General features: G+C 39.5%; 1 protein-coding gene across 50 annotated transcripts in view; it reads right to left on the reverse strand.

Moving 5' to 3' along the window:
• The window catches only part of R3HDM2 (R3H domain containing 2), a 124,348-nt gene that overhangs the window by 31,743 nt on the left and 71,214 nt on the right, over positions 1–21,391 (reverse strand). For 34 of the 50 annotated variants that reach the window (XM_023643863.2, XM_070271780.1, XM_023643860.2 and 31 more), the window contains 6 exons: positions 9,250–9,449; positions 4,827–4,868; positions 2,876–2,962; positions 1,989–2,115; positions 998–1,076; positions 282–341 (listed from right to left, as the gene is read on the reverse strand). In XM_023643863.2, coding sequence (XP_023499631.1) covers positions 282–341; positions 998–1,076; positions 1,989–2,115; positions 2,876–2,962; positions 4,827–4,868; positions 9,250–9,414 — 560 coding nt within the window. In that variant the 5' untranslated portion in view covers positions 9,415–9,449. Of the gene's footprint in view, positions 1–281; positions 342–997; positions 1,077–1,988; positions 2,116–2,875; positions 2,963–4,826; positions 4,869–6,673; positions 6,698–9,249; positions 9,450–21,391 lie in introns of those variants that run through there. The other 16 variants (XM_023643841.2, XM_023643842.2, XM_070271747.1 and 13 more) reach the window with 1 other exon arrangement.

A 21,391-nucleotide genomic window follows, 5' to 3' on the forward strand; every position in this document is an offset into this window, starting at 1 on the left:
TTAAGAATAATGAAATATGGGACAAGGGCTAGCTGCTGAAAAGATATAAATTCTTTTCAACTCAAGTCTATGCAATAACTTAAAAACCTCACTTGGTTTTCACACATATACTTCTTAATTCATTCTGATTACTTTTCCCCCACTCCTTTTGGTTCCCAGTGAGTAATTCAAAATTCAGACTTTAAGGGAAAAATGAAAGAGGGATATTCTAAAATTGCACCTAAATTTCTTCCCAGTGCCCCCTCCCATCTCTAAATGTGTATTTTATTCAAGTAACTTACTTGTTGTCATTAATAAATTCCAGAATCTCCTGTTCTAATTTTAGCAGCATCATTCTGTCCCTGTTTTAAAAAGATTAAAACAAAACAAAAAGTAGCCGTCCCATAGACATTGAAAGCAAGGATTGAAAACACAACCTGCTCACTACAGAAGCTGAAGGGAGGGATAGAGCCGCACCCCAAAAGTGGACCAAAAATGCAGGGGCTGCTGAGCTTCACTGGCCTGTCTTACGTTACTTTAAAAAACGAAAACAATCAAGTACACATTTTGCAGATCTTCCTAATCATGCACTTTGTTTCCTTATCAGAAACCGAATTCTGTTGGCAGCCATATTCACATAAGCATACTTTATACCTACAAATCTAATCAATCTTCTACACTACATTTAGTTATAGAATTTTAAAACATTATGATTTAGCTTATGTACAAATCAATTATTTTTTCTTTGGTGCTTTTTAATTGTACTCCCAAGCCTTCATATTTCTTTGTCTCTGCATTCTTCTTCCATAGAATTTTTCTCAACTCTTCTGAAAGCAGAAATCTCAATAGAAGGGTATTCTGAATCCCTCACAGATATAAAACTACACTGGAGAGAAATGGTGGTAGAGCATGGGCATTCTAGATTCTAATAATAGAAAAATCTTGAGAAGCTACTTAGCCTCTTGAGTATCTGGCTGTCCCCTGGCCCCTTTTCCCTCCCAACAGATGATGTTATTACCTTGGGTTCTTTTTCAGTGTATTTACAAGAAATTCATGTAGGTCTATTCCAGTGGAGTCCGTATATTCTTGACTGGAGTCTAGAACCACCAGAATAAAAGAAATTTAAAATAAATGAAACTGTCCTGCATGATATCTATGCCATGCAGAAGCCCACAACCTGACCAGGAGAGATGAGAATAGCAAAGTTGAATCAAACTTCAGGGTTTTAGCTTAAAAACCAGAATGAACTTTATTTGCCAGCCACCCCAAATTCCCCATGACAATGACAGAAGGTAGAAGTGTTGGGTCATAGCATTGCATCTGGGTCATAGAGTTGTATCAGTGTTAGACTAGAAAGCCACCTTACCATCAATTAAGTATTTACTGAAATGTCCTGACCAAAACAAAGCAGGTTTTATTCTAATCAAGGAAAATAAATTCCAGGTAAGGGAAGTCAGGGCTGAATTTTCCAGAATCTCAGCAAATATGCTCAAATGTTGATTATTTATATTTATTTATAAAATTTTAATCCCAAGGTTGCCTTTTTCCTCTCAACTATTATTTTCATGGACCATGTCTTTTTGCTATCAGCCCAAGAGTTTAAAACCAAAGAGAGATTAATAATTAGATGCAAAGCTGCATGAAAAAAAAAAATCACTCCAAGCATCCCAAAATATAAATAGTTATCTGGAGGATCTGTAACTAGCGATGATCCATGTTATTGTTTATTCCAGAACAAAAATAAAATCAATTAACTCCAATGTCCTCCTATGGGTACTGCCAAGGTTAATGGAGTAGCTCTCTGTGGCAGGTGAGCCCCTAAGGCAGGGTTGGATAAAGCAGCAAAGAAAGCAACATAGTCAGGCACCTCCCCCAAGCAACCATGAAGTCCGCAGGACACTATGAACTGTTGGGCCAGCAAGGCCAGTGGGTGCCAGGCTTCAAGATGGAAGGAAAGAGGAGTGCAGAGCCAGGCCCTAGGACAGAAGAGAGAGGGAGAAAGTCCTCACCTCTAGACAGCATCTTCCTTGGGACTTTTTCTTTGTTTTTGTCCTTGTCTTCCTTTTCAGAGACATCCTTTGTGGACTTTTCTTCCTCTTTGTCAGAGGGGCAGCTGATGTGCAATTGAATTATATCCTTGGACAAGGGGAAAGAGAAACATAATCAAAGAGGAAAAAGGATTTTAAGTCTCTTGCAGCTCCCTTGAAATCTCAAAGAAGGCAAATCTTGGGGTGGCAGCATTCTTTCACAGAAGAGAATATTTTGTTAATTAAATTATTTTAGCTTTTGTTCTACCAAAAGGCTAGAGGCCAAACCTTTTCTGCTAACAATCACAGCATGCTATATGGAGAGTTCAAGTTACACTGGCTGTTCTTGGCACAGGAATTCGATGGAAATGGTTCTAACCACCAAAGAGAAATGGTGAGGGTGGGAAAACAAGATACAGCCCTGGGATCTCCTTGTCTGCATCATCCTGGGTGCTCCAGGTGTGAAGACCTATATTTCACACTCTCACCCATTCCCTGCTTTACTGCAACAGCTTGTTCTGAAGCTCTTTCCACCCTGATTTCCAAGCCTAATGTTGATGCTGTGGTTGCTATACTACAGTTTGCCAAACAACTGCCAAATGCAAAAGCCACATTTACTCTTTTTTTTTTTAAAGATTTTATTTTTCCTTTTTCTCCCAAAGCCCCCTGGTACATAGTTGTGTATTTTTATGTGTGGGTCCTTCTAGTTGTAGCATGTGGGGTGCTGCCTCAGCATGGCTTGATGAGCAATGCCATGCCTGTGCCCAGGATTTGAACTGGCAAAACCCTGGGCCGCTGAAGTGGAGCGCGCGAACTTAACCGCTCAGCCATGGGGCTGGCCCCCACATTTACTCTTATAAAGGACCTACCTGGGTTTCTAGTGGTCCATCAGCAAATGGGGCAGAGGACTCCTCACACACTGCCAGGCTGCGCACCAACTTTAGTTTGGAATTAGACTGAAAAAAAACCAAATACACACATATATTCCCTTGGTGAACATCCAGAAAGCTTTTGGCTGAAAGAAGGGCATCCTCTTTGGCTCTGCTAGTTGCTGCTTCCATTAAATAGCATTTTTTCCAAACAGGTCCTACTTGCCAGTTCCTAATTCACTTGAAAGATAATTCTCCTGCTTACAACAGTAGACGTATAAAAACAAAACGGCTATTTGAGACAGATGATAGGAAAACCACTTTACTTAGCTCTCCTCTTTCTAGCCCAGTGCTCCAATTTCAGACTCAGAAGTTTCCTGAGAATACACAGCAGAGCTTAGACACTGGATTTAACAGTGAGAAGTCCTAGTTTCAACTCCTGGCTTTGTGCTTATGAGCCATGAGACCCTGAGCAAATTACTTGACCTCTCTGGGTCTCTGTTTTTCCTCAATAAAAATGAGATAAAAATACTTAAAAGGTTGTTGTGAGAATTAGATATATAAAGTATGTAAACATACATATCATAAATAGTGCCTCACATATAGCAGACAATAAATGCTAAATGACTCTAAACCTGAGATGGCAGGGTATGGAAAGAAGTATCTAAGAAAAGAGTAAAGAGAAAGACACAAAACTTTCTACCATTTGGGATTTAATATAATGAAAAGCTAATCCACTTGGTTTATTTCTGCTGGCTGGAGAATCTCAAAGAGATCTGAAATCCACTTTGCAAATCACTGCTCCCCTAGACATCCCAAAAGCCAAAAATTATACAATGGCTCATTCAAAATCTACCTATAAATACTTACTGAGAGTTCTTACAATAAAACAAAGGTTTACAGTGAATACAAAAGCCCAAAATATGATATGTCTGTGCCAGGTAGTACTGTATAATGAAAAGAACTTGCATGTCTGAAGAACCGACTTCAAGCCTGTTCATCCATAAAACAGAGATAACAACTGTCCTACTTATCGCAAAAAGTTTGGGAGGAAGTGAAGTGGCAGTGAACATCCTTTGTTTTGAACTTTAATGTCAAGCCCATCACTATGGATTAGGCCACGTAAGGCAAGACACAGAGCCAATTTATCATCCATCATGGTTTTCTTCAAACTAAGCCACTTTCTAGCTGGGCCACTCCCAAATTCTGCCATTATTTTTCTGGGGGAAAGGGGTGGACACCCTTAATTAGTACTTCTGGTGACAATTCTTTCCACTGCAAGAAAAATTTAGTATTTTACTGTTCCCCAACTAACATTATAAAGCTATCTCACACTAACACATATAATCCTCCCCGATAACAGTGCTTAAAATAATCTGTGATGTGCTAATTTTATCATACAATGATTTAAAAACAAAATCTTCCTCCCTGCCCCAACCTAAAAAGTAAAACATTAAAAAAAAAAAAAAGCCTGCATTTTTAGGATATCCAAAAATGTTGAGTCATTTCTATTTAACGGGGCAGGATTTATCTTAAAGGAAATTCACATGGTAAAAAAAAAAAAAAAAGAAAGAATGGGGGAAAAAATAAGACTCATGTAGCAGCCATTCTCCTAGAGAAGCCAGAGGTAGGCTAAGAAACTGGCATTTCAGCAGAACCACTACCAATTTGCTCAGGCTTTGTGGGAGGCTCCGACTGGGTATCCTTTCAGGTATCAGAAACAGACTGTGATCGAACTAGAAATAATGGAGAAAAATAAAGCCAGATCTTCCATAGGAAATGTGTGTATGTGTGTGTATGTCTGTGTATGCACGTTCACAATTAGGGTACAAAGTGCAGGCAAAAAACTGCCTATATATAATCCAAATAAACTAGATATTAGCGATAAGTCCATTTCTGAAACACATTACTGAGAACATGAGACAAGAAGCAATAGAGAAAAGGCTCTCACCTTGGCTCTTTTCCTGGCATGACCGTGGTTGGATGTCCGCCTCTGTTAGAAGGGAATTGCAAAATGTGAAAGGTGGGGAAAATCAACACTTAAGTTAAAAGCAATACAAGTTTATAAAGAAAAAGCAGTAACCGTAAAATCATTATAATAGCCAAACTTTGATGAGACCCACTTGGTGTGGTTGTCCCCCTATGCTACAACTCTAGCAACTGTGACACGGAAGGGACCACAGGTCACCTATAGACAAATCATTATTCATCATGAAGATAAAGAAAAAGGAGACACTGACTGGTTGGCCTCTTTCGCAGACTGATAAAAATTACTTTTGGATAAATCATGGAATCCTCTCCTGATTAGGATGCTTCTGGAAATGTTACTACCATAGCAAGATAGTGTTTTTTTCCCCAAGGTTGCTCATGGTGGCTTATTTAACACAGAATGAACATGAAATATGGCTACTAACCATCACTTATGATAACACCTTTATAGGACAGCGTATTCAGAGTTCCAACTTGAGATACTCAAAACACCTGTCCCTATGGCAGCAGAAATGGAATGAAGACTCTTCTTGCCAATTGTCTTAACTGCCTGACTATGAAAATTCTCCTAGTTCTAAGCTCCTGGTGGTGGCTCTTATAATCTTTCTGGGTCAGGGATGTAAGATGGGACAGGATAAAAAGAAGGGAGCATGGAAGATATGGACAAGACCTCCAGAGCAAAGGGAGGGTAAGGAGAGTAGATAAGGAGTAGGGTAGAAGCTGAGGAAAATGAAGAATGAGGGCCTAAGGTGGGATGAGGGAAGAAACAACTAATTAATTGATAAGGTTTCTGAAAAGCTGAGAAGTCAAAATGGGGGCTTTTGAGAAGAGGCTGGGTGGGGTTATATATGGGATGAGCCACTTAGGGCTTGTGAGATGTCTGGAATGGAACTCACTGCCCCTGGGGTGTGGAGAGAACTGAGGCTGGGGTGGAAAGAAGGGAAACAAGACAGAAGCAGAGTACCAGCATGGTCCTGGGTAGGTGAGGATTTCTCTTTCCTTTGTCTTCCTCATTAATTACCAAACAACACTGCTACAATGCAAAATGGCGAACCAGGAAGGTGGATGGAAAGAGTAAGAAATGACGGTGGATCTGGTCAGTGGCAAGATCTGTTACAGTAAGGGAAGAGTCACAGTCCAGGAATGTGAAGCTTGTCACTATTTTTTCAAATAGGTAATAACATACACATGGTAGAAACATTCAAAAGGTATAATGGGGGTATATAGAATACTAAGTCTCCTTTCACATCTGTCCCCCAGCCGGCTGTTCCCTCTTAAAGGATCAACTAATATTGAATTCCTTGTAATCTTTCCAGAGATCTTTCACGCATATATAAGCTTACTGTACATGTATACACACGTAGGTTTATTTTTTTTTTAACCAAATAGAAGTATATTGTACACACTGCTCTGAACCTTGCTTTTAAACTTTTTTTCACGGATATCATTCTATAGATCTGTTTTTCTTAATGGTTGCATGGTATTCCATTGTGTGGCTGTACCATAACTTATTTTACCAGTCCCTGAAACTGCACCATTTAAGATGTTTCTGATCTTTTGTTAGTATAAACAATATTCAATGACCAAATACAGTATATCAGTAGTCCATTTAAAAATTTTATGAAGTATCGTCAAATTGCCCTTCAAAGAGGTTATATCAATTTATAACCTTAAAAGCAAGGTATATATGATTCTGCTTATTTCCTAGAATGGATAGTTTTCATTTAATAATCAAACACATACTGAAAGCCTAATATGTAACAGGTACCATGTTAACTACTGGAGGATACAGAGAAAAAAGACACAAACCTTGTCAAAAAGGAACTCATAATCCTGTTGGAGAAGACAAACAAATAGACAATTACAATACAGTACATTAAGTGCATTACAGAGGTACTCATGGAGTGCTACAGGAGCACACAGCACCAGTGTCAAACTCACATCTACCTAAGAATTCACACATTCACAAATATTGAGTGCCCACAAGCAACTGTGTTGGGCCTCAGAAATATAACGGTGAGCCCAAACTGACCTAATCCTGGGCCTCATGGAGCTTATAGTTCTGTGAAGGAGTCAGACATTAATTGAAGGACTATGCAATGAAGACCCGCAATGGGTGAGTAAGATTGTCAAAGAAGGCTTCCTAGAGAAAGACACGTCTGGATTGAGATTTGAAGGATAAACAGGTATTAGAAAGATATTGGCAGGGAGAGTTCAGGGGTTGGAGGAGGCCAAGGAAAGAATACCAAGGAAGGCCTTCTAGGCAGAGAAAGCATGTACAAAAGCATGCTTTCCCCAAACTTTTCAGCTCCTATTTATAACAGGGACCAAGGAATCAGATAATGCTGAAGCATAGGATGCCAGGGGTGGATGGCTGGCAGGCAAGGGACTAGGTCACAATATGCCATGCTGGCAAATCTGAGACTTAGCCCAGGGCAAATGAGACAGACAGAAAGTTAGAAGAGAATTAACACAATCAGATCTTTATTTCGTAACCATCTTTCGAAAGCAGTATGGTAGATGAATCAGAAGAGATTACAAGTTTAAAGGCAGAAAGCCCAACTAGGAGGCCATACCCAGCTGATTATTTAAAGGACTCACCTAAGTTCAATATGTGTTAAGTCAGGGCTTGCCCATTCTAAACTGAATCCCAGAGGCTGCCTTTTATAGCACTGTTTCCATGCAAAAGATGATCTGAGTTCCAAGTGCTGATTCCAAGAATATGTCTCACATAGTACAAGTGATCAAAGTCCCCTTTCCACAAACTTTCCAGCTCCAATTCATAACAGGCACTCCTCTGACAGCGTAAGATTCTTGGGGAGACTTCCAGCGTGTGAGTCAGGGGGAAGGTAGGAAAAAGAGCAGAATTTTTAGTGCTGTTGAAGGGGCACATGATGTGTTTGGAAATGGTATAAGGGAGAGGGCTTCAGAAGGGTGGCCAACAAGACTGAAGTCTGTAGAAGGAGCAGAAGCTCCAGTAGATGGCAGCAGCAGCTCCACCTGCTCTAGCAGCAGCAAAAGGAGTCAGAGGGGAGGCAGGTTCCCCTAACCAACCTCCCTCCTATTTGTATATCGAAATGACATTATTTTCAAACCAAGTGAGTGTCCACAAGGCATATAAAACCTATAGATATTCTTTCTTTTCTGCCTTTCTTCAAGAAATACACACAACAGGAGTTTAGAACGCCACTTAAACTAGTCTCCTGAGAAGAGGGTAACTTGGACCCAAAAGTTCATTTAATTATTATCTTCCATGTAACATGACAGCACATAATTAAACATTCATCACTTATCTGTCCTGAGGATTTAAAATTCATTACTGGTATCAGTGGAGGCTGGAAGTATAGTTGGAACAGTGGCAGACTGTCTCCACAAACTCTGGAAGGATGGGTGGGGAATGACAACTCACATGCAAAAGATAACGGAAAGAAAAGCAGCCAGGAGAGAGATCTGGTAAACTGTAACAGGAAAGACAGTAGAAAAGTAGGCAGCTAGAGAATAAAGTATTTCAGAGAGTTGTGTGATTTTAACTCATCTCTTCATGTTGTTGCTGTTTTAATCTTTAAAGAAGACAAAGCCTAGGTGAATTGGGTTGTCAAGAGAAATTATGCTTCAAGTTTCTCCAAAATGTGTTGTCACTGCTTTTTAAACTAACTTATTAGAGTTAAGTCTACCCCCTAAGCACATAATGTCACCCCTGGACATGAAGGAAAGGATTTATATAATTTGAGCTTGGGTAACAGGAAACCAGCAGGGACCACAGAAAAAGAGAACGACTGGAACAGATAAACTAGAAGAGGCTGAGAGTCTGGGCTGGCTGGGCACAAAAGAAGAGCTGTAGAAGAAGCTCAGCTGGCCATCTACTGCCATCATGCCTGCACCGCAATATGAATTTGGATGGATAACAACATGACAACTAAAGAGTGAAATTCCTCTCACTCACATTTACCAAGTGGCAAGTTCAGAGACTATTTCTGACCCAGACAACGCTAACTGCTTTAACACAACCAGGATATGAGTTTAACATATATATAAAGCCATGCAGCTCTAGTTTTAAGAGTTTATTGTATGAGCCATATTATAACTTGTTAAATATGTGTTTGTACAGTTTATTTTTTGATAGTTAAAAAATATCAAAATGTAGCAAGAACCAGCGTAACTCAGGTCCAAATGCATTAGGGATTTCACTCTGTCTTCTTCAGACTTCATTGTGGACTCTATGACAAAAAGGGAAGGAGATATTTCTTGAGAGCTTAAGTTGGGTTTTTACGGAGAATCAAGTGTTCATATAAGTGACTGGCTTCCTACAGATGCTCAGTGTCACCTATGATGACATTTCTATTCAGGTATAAAGAGTGTGCATATGATGTACTTCTAATCCTTACCTGTGTCTCCTGACGCAAAGTGGTATCTTCACTCTCTTTCTCAATTTCTTCTTTACTTGGAGTCTTAGATATAAACTTGTTTTTGTTTACAGATTCTTCCACCAGTTTTTTTTCTGATTCTTTCATTATTTCCAGGGTCTCTTGAGTAGTGTTACTGTTAGACATCTTCTTCAATAGACTACAGTAGCCTCTATGGACTCCTAAAGCAACATTAGATGGATTAAACAGGAGGTGCGTATCTATACTTAACACACACACAAGTCTTCAGCAGCCCCTCTGTAACCCAGAAAAGGGTCCTTTGATAAATACTGCCCCTGGATTCATTTTTTTTGGCTTTATTGAGGTAAAACTGACGTACAATAAAATGCATATATTTAAAATGTACAATTTGATGAGCTATAAAACATGCATTCACCTGTGAAACCACCACCACAATCAAGACAGTAAGCACATTCATCACCCCTCCAAGTTTCCTCCTGCTCCTTTGTGAGGCCTTCCTCCCCTCCCCACCATCCCCAGCCAAACACTTATCTACTTTCTGTCACCACGGATTAGTTTGCATTTTCTAGAATTTTACATCATACATTATCTGGATTCTTTTACTCAGCATAATTGTTTTGAGATTCCCCAGGATTCAGTTCTAAAGCAATGTAGTTATGAGTCCTCTTGGCACTTTATTTGCCCTCCCTTGTTCCCTACAGAAACTTGCTCACATTTTCAGCTTGGGCACTCCACAGAGTTAACTTACTAGACTCTTTCCAGAAAGAAGAAAAATATATTGTAAAGTTCTATTCACCAGCAGAGAGGACCACTCTCCTTTCCCAAAGGAGAACTTCCACAGCTCCCATAACACAACATTGTTACTAACTTCAAGCATCAACCCATCAAAAAGCAGCAAAATCAGAGAATGATCATAGAATCTTAAATTCCTTCCTTTATCTTAAGCAAGCTGAAAAAGCAAGAGGAGAACTTGGTAGTCATCTGTCCTTCAGAAAGACTGGGTCTCACCCTAGCCGAAGAGAGAATCTTTGCTTTGCTATTCACTATTTGGGTTCATTCTATATTGAGCATGATATAGAGCATCTGTAGTGCAGGGGGGACTGGCTCTTTATCTCTTAACATGGCTACCTGGAAAATCTTGTAATGACGTTAACACAGTTCTCCAAGCAGACACTCAGAAACAGAAGCTGATGCTCTATACACAGACTTATGTCTTCAAGCAACTGTTGAAGTCAAACGTGCTTAGCTCCAACAATGATTTGTAGTGGTTTCTCCTTACACAGGTTATTGACTATACTTCAATCTTGAATACTTTCCCTCCTTTAAAAAGACTAGAAACCCTCCACGATGTCATGTGGCCCTAGAAACTGAGCTAAACAAATAGTTAGCAATGCTTCAACCAAATGGTCACACCAGACATTTTCCCCTCCTTCAAATCAGTCTAAAGGATAAGACCCAGAAGGCTCTTAAGAAGCACAGGTAACCTCATCCTGGCATAAGTTATAGTCTGCAAGATTACTGCTTTGTTCACCTTGTGGTGGCTCCTGAGCAGCTGCCTGGAGACTTAGTTGCATAGGGCTAGATAAATTCCCTCCAAAAGGCCAGAGAATCATTCACACAATCATAGTCATACAGTAGAATTTAAAGATGAGAAATGTACTGGAAGAAACTGACTATAAAAGAAAATGGCCGATATTCTACTTCTGAATTAATTGATTCAATACCTAGACGCTTCTAGAAAAGAATTATAACTTATAGAGCCTTATGGGTCACTGGCTGTACATGGGAACTGCATGTAAACATATATTTATTTTTCCCCCATGGGTAAATCAAGCCTCCATTCTCTTCAATTTGAAGTACAGTAAAACTCAGCACATGCCTTCTCCATCTCTCTTAGCTGGGAAACATCGACAATGATCAGATTGGAAAAGTGCTTAGATTTGACCTCACGCAATCTCTTCCCACTTGCCCAGAGAAAATCTCCTTTCTGTAACTTCTGGAGAGGGGCCTACATGCCTCTCCTGGAAAACTCCTGGGACAGGATCATTTCACTGTTTCTTAAGTAGTCTTAACTGTTGTATAGTTGCTCCCTATAATAAGCTATAAACTGCTTCAATCTTGACCTAAATCTGCCTTAAAGTCACACAAAATTAAGTTTACTTCTTTTACCATATGATATACCTTCAATATTTTTCTTTTTCAGGCTTAAATAGTCTCAAACAGATTTCTCTTTCAGAAAGAGAAGGTGAGGGAGAGAGTGTAGGGAAACGGGATGAAGGTAGGCAAAAGGTACAAACTTCCAGTTATAAGATACATGACTACTGGGGATGTAATGTATAGCATGATGACTATAGTTAACATTGCTGTAGGGTATATCTGAAAGTTGCTAAGAGAGTAGATCCTAAAATCTCATCGCAAGGAAAAAAAATTTGTTTTTTATAACTGCATGAGGAGATGGATGTTAACTAAACTTATTGTGGTAATCATTTCACAATATATGTAGTCAAGTCATTATGTGGTACACCTTAAACTTATACAGAGCTGTATATCAATTATACCTCAATGAGATTGAAAAAAAAGAGAGAGAAGGTGATATGGAAAAATATAAAGCAGCCAGTTCTTTCTTTTTCCAGGATGGGCCTCAATTACTGAATAGGTATGTTTCTTCAAATCAGAATGACAACTTTGCAGCTCCTCTTCACATGTGGGTCAGAAAAGGGTCAACTATCTGGACACCTGGACTAACTTCATGGGGTCTAAGCATTGTTTCTCAGCCAAAGCACTAAGGAAAAAAACCAACCAAACAAAAAGAGATCTTTCATAACAGCCACCTGTGGAATATGGTCACATATTCCAACTCAAGTTTTAAGGAGCCACATGATTCCTTCATTCACTGGGAAACAGGAAAATTTGAGTTTTAGATTCGTAACAACACCCATAAAACAGACAGTGATTAATGCATCCACTTTCAAGAATTTTGAGAGTCATTTACACTGAGACCACCGGCCTCTTGAAGAGCTATATAAAACTAACTAATACTGACTCTGAGGAAAAAGGAAGCAGTAGAGGAAAAGGTAACAATAGCACACTGTACTGGCTGCCTATCCAAATCTCCCCTTTCTTGCACACTCATCAGTCTAGCCCAGATTTTCTTCTGGTGTTTGCCTTCCTCTGAGGATACATGATCAGGGAGGTGACCCTATCCCTGAGCCCTAGAGGTGGATCTTAATTAGCTAGACCAATTGTGGAAATTGTTTCCTTTTTGTGACCGGTTTGGAAAGGGACAAGTGACTCAATCATCATCAGTGAGACATGAGGGGACTATGCTGGGTGGGTGGCTTCAAAGAATGGCCTCCCACTGTACTAAAAAAAAAAAAAAAAGCCATTAGAAAAAAATGGTAGCTATCTTCAGCTGAAGGTAGTCTTGTATGCACATGACGCCTGGACTGTGGCAACATCCTACCAACACATGGACAACGGCAGAACAGAGAGAATATGCTGGATCTTTGATGCTGTGATGTAGACACTGAATTAGTCAACCTGGATCCCCCTAGCTCTGTACCGCTTGGTATGTGAGGCCATAAATCCTCATCACTTAAGCTATTTTGAATTGAGTTTCCTGTTATTTCTAGCCAAAAGCATCCTGAGATAGTCAGAATGGGTATGGTAAGAGAGAGACTATCTGGACCAGACAGAGAAATCCAGCTCTATAAGTAGAAATAACTGACATGGAAAGAAATGTTAACAATAATCAGCTAAAACATTTGGAGTGTTTACATTGTGCCAGGCACTATGCTAAATTATCTCATTTAATCTTATAATCATCCTATGAGATATATATTAGTATTATCATCACTATTTTATAGATAAGTAAACTGAGGCAAACAAGTTAAATAATTTGCTTAAGGTCATACAACGGTACACAGCAGAGCCAGGACTCAAAGCAAGAAATCTGGCTCTGGCACTTGCTTTCTTAACCTCTATGCAATACCGCCTCTAATTAAGGGGACAGACTGCCAAAGACCAGCAAAGAAAATGAAAAGTCTACCAAAGATACAAAAGAATCAGGGAATCTCATAACTGGAAATGGGCTCAGAAGCTTTCTCATTCAGCCCCATCCTGCTACATCCATAGTCCTCCACAATCGGGTTCTTGAATCATCAGTAACTGAAAAATAGCTGTCCTCACTCTGCTCATATAACTTTAGTGAAGAAAAAGTCTTCACCTCCAGATACAAACCTTTTTGGGGAGGGAAAGTATAAAGAGGCAAAACTCATCTTCCTATTACTTCCTCCCACTGACCCCAGTTTAGTTCTCTGTGCAAGCCATAAAGAATAAACTTAATCTTGCTTCCATGTCAGCCCGCTACAGAAGACAACTTTATCTCACTTTCTTTTCTAAACATTCCCAGGTTTTTAAGTCAGGTCTTCAAATCACATGGTCTTAAGTTTCCTCACCATTTTGTTTCTAGGATAAAAGAAGCTGTCCTCAAGTTAACAAAGGCTAATTATGAGGGATCACAGCGTTACTATTCCAGAGTCAAGATCTATTGGAAGGTACACTGAGTTCAAACTGTACTTCTTGAGCTGAGGCTCTCTTTTGTTCTCCAAAATAATCTTTAACTACAGTCATTTCCAGTCCTGGAATCCTATTCAAGAAGGCTCTCCTTCTTCTTGGGGAATAAGGATTCCTAGAAACAAATTTTTTTTGGCCAAAACAAAAGCAAAAGTTGCAGCTGAGGGACAAGACAATTTATTAACCAAAAGAAAAAAAGGCCTTAAAGAGCAAGAACAAAGCCAGCAGAAAAGGGTTAAAAGGCAGAGAAGTAATTTCCACTCTTCATGGTTTACTCAGCATAAAGAGGAAATAAAGGACTTGGGAGGTTTTTTGGTGGGAGAAGAAGGGAACTATTTCATATGTAACTTGACGAGAACAAAGCAAAGACATTAAGCTCCCAGCAGAGCCTAGCTGTGTGCTTACCTACGACCTATTTATGCACACTGTACATTTCATCCAGGCAAACAGCACAATTTTAAGGCAGAATGTCTCCTGAGGACGCTAACTGGCTCAAAGCTGCACAGAGGGGACTGTCAGAAGTGGTGGACAAGGAGAGGGAGTGAGGAAATATGATGATACAGGGGAGGATGATTGAGAGCCAAGATTTGGCAATTTTTTTCAGGGAGAATGCTGCATATTTCCCATAAATTTTTTGACTGCCAAGGTAAGTACCTTCCAGAGCACAATGAGATTATATATCCTTTCGTCAACTCTATAAACAACTTTCTAGGCAATGGGCCAAAAAGAATATATTATATAAGGAACACTCAGAGACAGAAGGGCAGCTTCATTTTCTCCCTTTTAATCCATGGCCAAGTAGACAGAATGTAAGCAAGAAGGCAACAGCTAAAGGCTAAAAACTCTAACTTACCCTGTGGTAAAATTCCTGTAAACTTTCCAGTCCTTTACCAATTTGTATGTCAAGAGTAAATTATTCCCTATTGATACTCATGTTTAAAAAATTGCTTAAAATCTAGGGACTCATGGGGCCAGCCCAGTGGTGTAGCGGTTAAGTTCACATGCTTTGCTTTGGCGGCCTGGGGTGTGCTGGTTCAGACCCCAGGTGCGGACCTATACCCCGCTTGTCAAACCATGTTGTGACAGGCATCCCACATATAAAGTAGGGGAAGATGGGCACAGATGTTAGCTCAGCGCCAGTCTTCCTCAGCAAAAAGAGGAGGATTGGCGGCAGACGTTAACTCAGGGCTAATCTTTCTCTAAAAAAAAAAAAAAATCTAGGGACTCAGAAGGATGGATAAACAAATTGCGGTATATTCATATAATACAATAGTATTCAGCAATAAAAAAAAAATGACATTTGGTGTTTGCCTTCCTCTGAGGATACATGATCAGGGAGGTGACCCTATCCCTGAGCCCTAGAGGTGGATCTTAATTAGCTAGACCAATTGTGGAAATTCTGTTTCCTTTTTGTGACTGGTTTGGAAAGGGACAAGTGACTCAATCATCACCAGTGAGACATGAGAGGACTTTGCTGGGTGTATACTGACATACACAAAAACGTGGATAGATCTCAAAACTATTATGGTAAGTAAAAAACAGCAGATCTCCCTCCAAAAAATACATACTATATAAGTCCATTTATATGAAGTCCAAGAAAAGGCAAACCAACCTATAGTGATTTAAATCAAAAAGTGGTTGCTTAAGGTTTAGGGTAAAATACTGATTGGAAAGAGACATAAGGGATCCTTCAGGAATGATAGAAATACTCTATCTTGTTTGAGGTAGTAGTTATATGGGTACATAGAATTGTCAAAACTTATTAACAAATGCTTAAGATCTGTGCATTTTACTGTGTATTATTTAACCACATACACACAGAAAAAAATGCCCTTAGGAGTCAAGGAAATGGGTTAAAATGGTAGGTTAAAACCAAAACAAAACTGTCTAGATGCTCAAGCATAGCAAGCCTATTATTACACTCTTTGACACTGGAGTTAGGAGAAAAGGAAAAAGCAATAATATTTATTCAGCACCATTATGAACCTGTTCTATGCACTTTAACTCATGTCCACCAAGAGTAGCTAAGCAACTTGCCCAAGGTCACACTACTACTAAGTGACAGAACCAGACCAGAACTCTGGTGCTGCCTGATTCCTAAGACTACGTTCTTTCTATGACTTCATTGTTTCTATATATTACTTTATTTAATCCTAACAAAACTCTTTCTTAGGGCATTTTTCAGATGAAGAAATCAAAGCTTAGAGGAACCAAATAACTTTCCCAAGTTAATACAAGAGGGGCAAGGGCAGGATTCCAATCCAGCTGTGTCTGATCCCAAAGCCAAAGTTCTAGGTGTCCCAACGTGGACATTCAGGAGCATTCTGGGGCATGAATGTGGGATGGGAGGGGTGTCTAGATCTGAGGCCTCTCTTCAGAGGTGTCAATGGGGGACTGTTTTTGGGTTCAAAAATTAGGTTTGTAACTTTTCCCATCTTTCCCTTCAATCTGGGTCACCTCACATGACTTTCAATTTTTTTTTACAGTTTATAGAGAGTAACTTATTTGATCTTTTCAAGGTATAAAATATTACCTCCATTTTATAAATGAAATACTAACATTCAGAAAGAGTAAGTGAGTTGTTCAGGGCCATACAGTATATGTAAGGAGACAGAATTCAAACCCAGATCTTCTTGATTCCAAAATCCCATGTTCTTTCCACTACAGCACCCAAACAAAGAATAAGAAACAAAAGCAGTATGATAACTGCATGCTTGAAGAGGTAAATGGCTCAACAGCCCTTGGGAGAAGGACAAAAAAGAAAGCCCTACTGATTTATGAATGAGAGATATGGAAACACTTCCTTATCTTCAAAGAGAGAAAATGGAATATGGGGGAATAGAGTGTAAAGTACTTATGGAACATGCAAAGCTGTAGTTATGTGACAGTCGCCAAGTCCTTTAAGGACTTCAGAAGTCAAATGTCACAGGTTTCACTAGTTCTAGGCCAATAAAAATAACAACAATAATAACAATTGTGCCAATTTTCTAAATCAGAGAAGCATAAGAAAATCATTCTGCTCTATAAATGCAAAAAGATTTACTAGTGTGTAAGGAAGGCCACAGGAGTTGGCTGAATGTCCAGAAGAATTCCTTAGGAAGTAAAGAGAGAAAGAAGATTAAAATGTTCTGGACATGTACTCTCTTTCTTTGCTCAATATCTGTTATGGCTGTACTTGCCCTGAAATGAGAACTGTAGGTGCTTTGGTTATTGGACTGAAGAGTTAGTTGGGTTTCATTATAGTTTCTATTGGCTTCTCTACATTCTTGGCCAAAAATGCCCATTTTACTTCCTCAAGTGAAACAGACCACTCCTTTTTCAAAGAGTAGCAGTGGGGGCTTTTCCCTCTGCAGCTTCCATTTTCTTTAGCTTTATCATAGTAATGGCACTATGTAGAAAATATCACAGAATCTTAGGGACAGAAAGGACCTTGAAAGTTCATACTGCCTTTTCCCACGCTCAGGCAAAACTGCTCCCAATTCAACTCAGACAAGACATTCCAGGAAAGAAAAAAAAAAATCACAATTTACCTACGGTTCATGGCATTTCAGGATACCTTCTATGCTAACTTAAATGCCATGCTGCTAAGTCTATATTGTCCTGCTGCGATGACCTTAGAGGTCAATGCCACCACCTGTTATGGGGAAAGGACATCTAAGTCAACAATTTAGTATTAAAAGAATCCTTCAAAATCTAAAACTGAATGTGAGATTGGCCAGAAAAATGAGACGAGAACAATCTAATTTCACAGGAAGGAACTGGAAACCTTTAAGAATCATTATTCCTTAAACCTCTGTTGCAAAGGAGAGCCTGCTATTTATTCTCCAATATCCAATCACCTCTACTGATTTTTAGTTGGGACATGGCTGCCTAGAAAAAAGCTACACATATTCCAACCTCCACTGTAGCTAAATATGAGTATGTGACTAAGTTCCAGTCCATGGGATGTAAGTAGAAGTAGAGTTATGAGTTGAATTGTGTCTCCTCAAGATTCATGTGTTGAAGCCCTATCCCCCAGTACACCTGAGAATGTGACTATATTTGGAGATACGGCCTTTAAAGATGTGATTAAGTTAAAATGAGGCCATGGGGGTGGGCCCTAATCTAATTTGACGTGTATACACGGAAGAGGAAATTTACACACATAAAAAGACACCAGAGATGTGTGGGCACAGAGGAAAGACTATGTGAGGACACAGGGCTATGTGAGGGCCATTTGCAAGTCGAGGAGAGAAGCTTCAGGAGAAACCAAACCTGCTGACACTGCGATCTTGGACTTCTGGCCTGCAGAACTGTGGGACAATAAATTTCTGTTGTTTAAGCCATCTAGCCTGTGGTATTTTGTTAAGGCAGCCCTAATATAAGTAATATAGGTATAATAGTAATATAAGTAATATAGGTATAATATAGGTAGTAATTATAACTTCTATGAAGTATCCTTAAAGAAAGCGGGTAGCCCTTCTTTACTAATCCCTAATTCCTGCTGGCTTGAATGCAGAAGTAAAGGCTGGTTCTTCAGCAGCCACCTGGGACGGTGAGATGATACTAGGATTGAAAATAATAGAAAGGGGGGCAACAGTTAGAAAAAACCCAGGTCCATGACTAGAGCAGCCCGAAACTGGACAGACTACCTCCAGACTTCCTGAATTTGAGAGAAAAATTAACTTTGTCTTGTTTAAGACACTATTTAGGTTTTCCTGTACATATACATTAAAAGCGCACACACATACACACTAAGTAATAATAATGATGAAAAAATAATAAACAATTCCTCAATTCCTATAAGCAAGAAATCCTACAGCAACACCCTGGAGTTTATAGGTACGTGGGAAGGAATAGGTAGTATAGGAAAAGTTGGCATTTTTATGTTGGATAGAAGAGCATCACCCTTGTGGTCTAATACTACCTCTGCTGCAAGGAAAAGGCTGAGCATCATTATAGAGTGCATTAGGGGCAGCACCAAACAAAATCAAGAACATTCAACCTCCAGAGTGTAGGAGGCAGCAAGCATGTTATAGTGGATAAGTTTATGAACTTCATAGTTTGACATGAATTGGCTATAAGACTATTGTTTCCACAACTTATTAATCATGAAACTGGGCTTTAGCCTCCTCATCTGTAAGATAGGCAGAATACATACCTCATAGAGCCACTGGAAAATCACGTGAGTAACAAATGTAATGTGCCTGCACAGAATAGATGCTCACAAAATGTTAGTTCCTCCTAATCATATCGTGCAGTAAGAAGGGGGAAAAAGAATCGAGAGACCCCTTTTCCTTGCTGTTCACAGGTAGTGTTTTCCTCTTATGAATGAACATATTTCCACTCAGAATTAGCATCTTGTATACAGCCTTTTCCCAATCAGTACTGAATCCACATTATCCTGCAGAGGTGAGATTCTTGACTATTTTAATGAGAATTAGAAAGTAAAAGACTGCAAGAAAGAGAAAAGAGAAGAATTCTATTTACCCCTTCCTGTACTTGGCTTCCTATTTTTCTTGGCACGTCGGTATTTTAAGAATTGTTTTTATTTATTTATTATTATTATTATTTTTTAAAGATTGGCCCTGAGTTAACATCTGTTGCCAATCTTCTTTCCTTCTTTTTTCTTCTTCTCTCCAAAGCCCCCCAGTACATAGCTGTGTATTCTAGTTGTAGGTTGTTCCAGTTCTGCTCTGTGGGACGCTGCCTTAGCATGGCTTGATGAGTGGTGCTAGGTTGGTGCCCAGGATCTGAACTGGCAAAACCCTGGGCCACCAAAGCAAAGAGTGCAAAGTTAACCACTCAGCCACGGGGCCGCCCCCTAAGAATTGTTTTCAAAAAGTCATTTTAGGTAAATGCTTCTTCCAAAAGGAAGAACTCTAATGTTTGATACAATTATAAGCATAGTGCCTAAGGCAAGAGATGAATCACTGAAGAGCGGCTGGTTCTTTCAGAATCTGTTACCCATGATGGCTCGTCAGGTATTTAAAGAACACACAATGTTTGATGGCTCAGATCCTAAGGAGACCTCACTTATAGAATGTTTATCATTGATCACTCTCTTGTGTGCACAGAGCTAGACACTTTACAGGTAGATATTATCATTCTTTTTTTATAGAAGAGCAAGCTGAAGATCAAAATGATCAGGGAGCAAATCCTACTGACTCTAATTTCAAAATGCATCCAAAATCTGATGACTTCTCACCCTTCCACTGCTACCACCATCCTTCTTGGCTGAACGACTGCAGTAGCCTCCTAGCTGGTCTCCTGCTTCCAGTCTTACTCCCTACAGTTCTTTTCTAAACACAGCAGTCAGAGTTACTGTGTAAAACCATTTTCAGATCATGATACACCTTTGCTCAAAACTCTCCAATGGCTCCCCATTTTACTCAGGGCAAAAGTCAAAGTCCTTAAAATGACCTACAAGACCTTAAATAATCTGACCACTAGTTTACCCTCTGACTCCATCTCTCACTATTCCCCCCACTTATGCAGTCCAGTCACACTGGCTCCTGCCTGTGCCCTAAACTCACTTTAGAGCGATTGCTTTGACTGTTCTTTCCTTCTGCCTGGGGATGATCTTCTCCCAGATAACAGCATGGCTTGCTTAGTTGCTTCAGGTCTTTATTCAAGTGCCTTCTCAATGAGCATTTCTCTAGTCACAATAAGTAAAATTACAAAACCCCAAATACTTCCTATCCTACTTCCCTAAGGCTTCCCCTACAAAAAGTTATTCAATCAGATACCAAGCAGACTTTGTGCTCCTCTTTGCTTAACAGATGAATCTGAAGTTTGTTTGTTTTTCCCTCTGAGACAGAAAGTGATGATATAATGAAAACTTCACATCTCACTCACAGAGAATTGAATGGCTCAGAGGGAAACAAACTCATGGACCTCTTAAGGTCTCTTTCAATCTTTCAAATCTGTAAATAGCCAAGCATGGTAACAGTGGAGAAGAGGAGAATAAGACCCACCATAATTTCTCAAGTATCCCTAATGTAAAACATAAGAAGAGAAAGACAATGCTCTTGACTTCTTTCATTTACAAGATCTAGAGGGGGAATTTTCTTTCTATGAATGAATCACTCTCAGTCTCTAAAGCAATAAGGTAGAGAAGATACATGCCGTGATCTGCTATGACAAGGAACTAACAATGAGCTAAGTGAAATCTCCCAGACCTAAGTCAATAAATAGGAACAAGCTAGGGAAGTAAAGATGGAAAACACAGAAGCTACTCCCAGCTAATCCTCTAACTCCAGACCAAATGGTATACAAATATAACATCGACAGGGATCTACCACATCAGAGTGCAAGAGAAAGAAGGAAAAACAAGTAAGAAAAAAGATGCCAATTTCTGATTCAGCTTTAAAGCTACCTAAATAAGGTAGCGTCAGATATAAAGACAAATCTCCTCTGATCTAGAAGGCCAGAGTGTGACTTAGACTTGGCATAAGCCCAACTGACTGCAGCAGAAGCTCAATTCACAGACAGGTGAGAGATGTTTCCCACCATATCTTCTCCCAATCAAATCACATTAAGAAGATAATGTATCATTACAGTGTTTATATTAAACAGCAAATTTTGA

This window comes from Equus caballus, chromosome 6 (assembly GCF_041296265.1).
Source record: "Equus caballus isolate H_3958 breed thoroughbred chromosome 6, TB-T2T, whole genome shotgun sequence".
In the NCBI taxonomy this organism is placed as follows: Eukaryota; Metazoa; Chordata; class Mammalia; order Perissodactyla; family Equidae; genus Equus; species Equus caballus.